The sequence below is a fragment of the Saccopteryx bilineata genome, chromosome 2, assembly GCF_036850765.1.
Source record: "Saccopteryx bilineata isolate mSacBil1 chromosome 2, mSacBil1_pri_phased_curated, whole genome shotgun sequence".
NCBI classification, from domain to species: domain Eukaryota; kingdom Metazoa; phylum Chordata; class Mammalia; order Chiroptera; family Emballonuridae; genus Saccopteryx; species Saccopteryx bilineata.
Genome location: NC_089491.1, coordinates 186,467,248 through 186,473,247, shown reverse-complemented (window position 1 = coordinate 186,473,247; position 6,000 = coordinate 186,467,248). Strand labels below are relative to the sequence as shown.

Here is a 6,000-nt window from a genome sequence, read left to right as displayed (position 1 = left end):
CTTGCCATTGACTTGACTATACTTGAGGTTCTCTTAACTTAGGGCATTTGATTCTGCTGGTGGGATAAAATACTTTAAATGTACAGTGATTTCCACTGCAGCAGGAGTATCAAAGGATCAGAGTGTGGACAGCAGAAGTGTGTGTTGAGCCCAGACTAGTATTAAAAGGGTGGGAAAGGCTTGGGAGTGTGACACATAGGGCTGAGGCTTTAGTTGACGGAAAGCCTCTTGGTGGAGGCAAAACTCAACCTGTGTGAAGGCAGCAGGTAAATTGTCCAGAGGAGTAGGTCTGGCTGTCCGGCTGAACCCATGGGCCTGTTCGCTCAAACATAAGCCCTGGTGGGAGGGTTGAGGTGGTGAGCAATAAGAAGCACACAGGTGGCAAAAATGAAACGTTTGGTCAGGGCTCTGTATGCTTGGCAGTGGCATACAGATCTGAGGAACACTGGAAAATGGAAGAAGTACATGAGACAGATCCTTGGCAGCCGTTGTGTGCCAGAAGTGGGAGTGGGGGCAAAGCTTGCAGTGAAGAGCTGCAGTGTTCTTGGGGCAAGGTGATGGCCACAGACACTATTGTAATCAAGCATGTCAACTCAGGTCCTAGTGAAATGGAAAAGGCGGCAAGTAACTGCCTGAATATGAAGAATGAGAGGACTGACTTAAATTTATATATATATATATATGTAAATTTATACATATATATATGTATATATATGTCTTTAAGAAATTGGGTAGTGCTTTGTTGACAATGGGCATATAAGGCAGATAAATCCTGTTGTTGCTAGCATCTGCCTAATGGTGACTTCTCAGTCCTCATCCTTCTGCAACCAGCCAACAGCATTTGCCGTAAGTGATCCCTTCCTCCGGGGTCCAGGACACCACGCCCCTGGTTCTCCTCTTAGCTCTCTGACTGTTGTCCTCAAGGCCCTTCCCTGGCTGCCCCTCCTGGCCCCAGCTCTTGATGTTGGCATGCCACAGGCTCCATCTCCTCCAACCATGCTTCCTCTCTTGTTGATCTCACCCACTGTCAGATTTTTATGCAATTATTTATATCACAGAATCTTGCACAGTCATTATAAAGAATCAACCAGAGCTGCAGCAGAGGAGTTTGAGGGGTTTCCCATATGACACTGTTATATGACAGAAGAAAAGGACCCTTGGTATAATATGAGCATCCTTTTTTAGAACTTTTTATTGAATTTATTGGGGTGACATTGGTTAATAAAATTTTATAGGTTTAAAGAGCCCATTTTTGTAAAAAAATTGTGAGAATTAAAACCCTATATGTCAATGCATTTATGTGTCTATGTAAATCAGTATATGAATATATCAAAACAGTTATAAAAGTCTGGGAGGAAACAGGCACACTTGTTAACATGGACTACCTGGGAGGAGGGATAGGAAGCAGGTGATAATGAGCACAGAGAAGGAGGAGCAAGGAGACGGTGTCCGGGATGAAACCTGCATGTAGACTCTGAGCCTCTTTATGCACTATCATTTTATGTGTTTATAGGTTTGTCTAATGTGATGTATGAAAAGTTGGTCACTAAGTGGGAAAATTCAGATAATTAAATTGAGCTTCCTCCCTTAATTATAGGCCACAAGTTGGCCTTTATTCCTTTAGACTCAAAATTACCATCCAAAACATTTTTCTCTTGCAAAGTTATTTTAATTATTAAAACAATATTTGACCAGTATAGGCTGGTTTGACCCATTACAAACTGTTTTACTGTACTTTTAGCAGTTGGTCCCCACTGGGACTCCTATACCAACATGATGATGATTGCGTTCACACCTATGACAGGAGCAGTGTGTGCTTTAACTCGGTACATCCCTACAGGGCTAGATTGATACACATACTCTGATTATTCAGAATTCAAAACAAATAGAAAAGAAACCAGAGAGGGCTTCTGAAAAATGCGTTCAGGTAGGACGTATTGCAGACACAGTTCTCCTCCAAGCACTAGAGAGTGCCCCTACCCCCACTTCAAAACCGTCCAAACCTCCAGCAGAAAAACTAAGAAAACGGACCCATGGGGTTTTTTTTCCTTTTAAAAATTAATTAATTAATTAATTAATTAATTTTGCCACAGTGACAGAGAGAGTCTGAGAGAGGGACAGACAGGAATGGAGAGAGCTGAGAAGCATCAGTTCCTCATTGCGGCTCCTTACTTGCCCATTAATTGCTCTCCCATATGTGCCTTGACCAGGGTGGGGGCATGGGGGGTGGCTACAGCAGACTGAGTGACCTCTTGCTCAAGCCAGCGACCCTGCGCTCAAGCTGGTGAGCTTTGCTCAAACCAGATGACCTCGCACTCAAGCTGGGGACCTCGGAGTCTCGAACCTGGGTCCTCCGCATCCCAGTCTGACCCTCCATCCACTGCACCACTGCCCGGTCAGGCGACCCATGGGTTTTTCATCAAGTTACTGTGTGTCATGTTTTCAAAAGAGCCATAAGCAGGCTAGTGGAATTGAATCCATTGCCTGAGCTGTGGAAGAATGACCAGTTGTTAGCATATTTATCAAGACTTATCTTGGAAGCTGGAGGAAGGCCAGGCCACAGTTCCCTTACCCTTACCCCCACTCCTCCACTTTTTGCTTCCTACAACAATGTTGGCGGCAACTTTTCCAATTCCACCTGAAATGTGGATGGTGGGAATTTCTACATGTCAGCAGCCTCTCTGAGCTCATTAGTAGAGGAGTGAGAGTGAAATTAGGAGAGGCCTGGCATCTTTCATGGCATGAGTGGTAGGTGGGAAATTAACATGGAGACGCTTCACCTGGTCTGTGTTTACTCTGTGAATTGTTTCCAGTAAAGAGGATCTTTTCACCTTACAAGTTCAAATGATCAAGGGTCAGATGGCATACTGGCAAGGCTGTGGCTATGGAGTCAGGCAAGAGTGGATGCTACCCTCAGCTCCCTGCTCTAACTTGTATTATTTTTGCAACCTGAGGCAAGAAGCAAGTTATCTGTGGCTTAGTGTGTGGTTGGTGGTTGTGCTGAGGACAGAATGAAAGTAGCAGCACAGAATAGAGCTGAGAGCTTCCTTTAAAATGTTGCTTTGCATTCATTGCCCCAGCATAACAAAGGACAGACTTCCAAACAGTGCAGGGCTGCAAGGCCACTGACTCTAGGGATTTGGCTATCCCACTCCATCATATTACATCCTTCCCTGGGAGTTTCATCCTCTGACAGTAACGATTCCGCCAGCTTTCCAGACAGTAACAGTCGTCTGAAGGAGAATCATTTGGGATGAAACCCTAAAAAGGGCACACCAAGTCTAGGTCAGTGGGCCTCAAACTCACATGTTCAAGTTCACAGAAAAATTTTCGTCACCAACTTAAATAGCTGCAAAAGATAAAATTTCAAGCCATCCTAAATATTGACATTAAAAAATAAAACTGTTAACTCATTTCTCTGAATATAACCAATGGGTAATCTAAACACCTTAGAAAATTGATACACACTACATGATTCTTTTAAACAATGCACCTACAAGCTCTTCTTTAATAGATAATTTATTTTTTTTCTTTTCTTTCTTGAATTCTTATTTCCATTCTACTTCCTCGATAGGATTTTACCCTGCTGTAATATATTTTGTGTTTAAAAGCAATTTTTTCGATCACTCCATTATACTTCTTGGCAACTATTTTAGTATATTAATTGAAATTAAGTTTTAAATATGTTTTGTGACCCTAAATATTGAATTATCACAATTATTTTTAGCACACACTTGCTCAAAGCAATAAATACATTCAAATGTTAATGATTACTAAATAAAAAAAATAAATTTTTTGGAACTACATCTTTAATGAGATAATGAGGCTGTTTTATTTTCAGTGAGTTTATTATCTAATTTTGAGTGTTATGACTTTCAGAATGAGACTACATTCAGAATTAATTTTTTTCTGACTCTATAAATTATTTTAAAATTTGTAGATGCTAGTGTTGAGAAATATTGTTCACATAAGTAAATATACATGAATAAAAGACATCTTTACTGTCATTCAACACTCTGAACTCTGAGTTATATTTTTAATGATTGATCAGCTGACACCATGGATAGGTACTGGTTCATTTTATTGAAAGCAAATAATTAGATGATTTGTCATCCAGGTATTGAATTATTTCCTGTCTCATTTTCTGAGAAGTATATTGAAAAGGCATGTCTTAACAAATGACTATAAATTACACATAACTCTTTTACTTGGAGGAAACCTGTTTAATATTATATTCTAAAAAAGGAGTTAGAAAATGGAAACATTGATTTCAATAAATGCTTTCCATTATAATACTTTTTTCATAAAAAGCTTTTATGATCACATACTTATATGTTTATCAAAATCTTCAAGCTGAAGATTTAATTCATACAATTTTCACATGTTTACCTTGTTGGTAAAAATCAGTCTTTGTTGTCAACCACCAAGAAAAATTAGGTTTATTTATAGTCAAAGTCTGACTACACTGCTGATTCAAATAATTGTTAATATATTGTTACAAATATTTTACGCTCGGGACTTGTGAGGCAAAAGATATATTGGGTGATATGTATAATGTGTAGAGGACTGGAATTTTTAGGTGGATTTAGTCCTGAGGAATAGCATTTTTGCATATTTATTGAGTTTTTTTTTCCAGGTTTTATTTTTTGTTTTTTTTTACAGAGACAGAGAGTGAGTCAGAGAGAGGGATAGACAGGGATAGAGAGAGATGAAAAGTATCAATCATTAGTTTTTCATTGCACGTTGCAACACCTTAGTTGTTCATTGATTGCTCTCTCATATGTGCCTTGACCGTGGGCCTTCAGCAGACCGAGCAGCCCCTTGTTGGAGCCAGCAACCTTGGGTTCAAGCTGGTGGGCTCTTGCTCAAACTAGATGAGCCCGCGTTCAAGCTGGCGACCTCGGGGTCTCGAACCTGGGTCTTCTGCATCCCAGTCTGACGCTCTATCCACTGTGCCACCACCTGGTTAGGCTATTTATTGAGTTTTAAAAGTTATAGTTTAGTACTTAGAATTAGAGAGTTATACAGGTCTTTTTTTTTTTTTATTTGTTTCATCCCCAACCCTGCATTTTTTTTTTTTATGAAGAAAGATACAAGAGGAGTCAGAGTTTTAGAGCTTATTAATTATAAAGTATATTTGGTTTTTGTAGGCATTTTTTTAAAGAATTTTGTGTATATGTACTTGAGTAACTTAGGCCAGTGTCTTTTTATGGCCAACATATTCCAAGATTTCCTGTCTCTTATTAACTTTTGCTTTGCAGTTAACTGTCATTTATACTGGTGTAGAGTTGTATCCTACAATATATGTTTTGAGGAATATTATGAAAGCTATTGATAAATTATGAAATATATAGTTTAGCAAAGATTATTAAAAGTAGGGAAGTATAAAAAGATTAAGTCTAATATGATTAATTATATCCAAGTAATAAAAACAATTCAATCAAATATGTAAGTTACCTGTGAAGTGAGCAGTATGATAAAAATAAATTAATTAATAAAACATGTTCCTTAGTTAATTATGTTCTCAAGTGTCTAGAACTTTGGTGTTTAGCATTTGGGAATAATTAAAAAATAATCATATATAGAAATTAAATAATTTTGCTGAATTCTTTAGATACCAAATCAAACATTTATTATGCATTTAATAAAAGATAAAGTTGTATGTGGTGAAAATTAATTGGTTTGGCAAGCCAGCATACACGGTCATGTGTTGTTAATATTTTACAACATGAAATGAAATGAAGACTGGCTGTACTGGGGTAAATATTTTATAAAATGATTGGGTTTAAAAATAAGATTTAAGTACCTTATTGAATGAGGACCATGAAATATGAAAAAACAAAGTCACAAGATTCTTAGGTTCCAGTGAATTTTTAAAAATCTAGTCACTTTGGCAAAGATTCCAGTTACATTTAAAAGAACGAGCATCACCATCCTCCCCTGCTCGTCTGCTCAGATGGACTTTTCTCTCCAGCTGAAGACCTACCCCTAGAGATTCTT

The 6,000-nt window shown here is 38.3% G+C and overlaps 1 protein-coding gene across 1 annotated transcript in view; it reads left to right on the top strand.

Annotated features, from left to right (window-relative positions):
- Positions 1-452: 452 nt before the first annotated feature.
- Positions 453-6,000, top strand: part of TEX26 (testis expressed 26) — a 57,172-nt gene continuing 51,624 nt past the window's right edge. Inside the window, 2 exon segments of the mRNA XM_066254423.1 lie at positions 453-624; positions 1,742-1,826. Of these exon segments, the coding sequence (XP_066110520.1) occupies positions 453-624; positions 1,742-1,826 (257 nt within the window).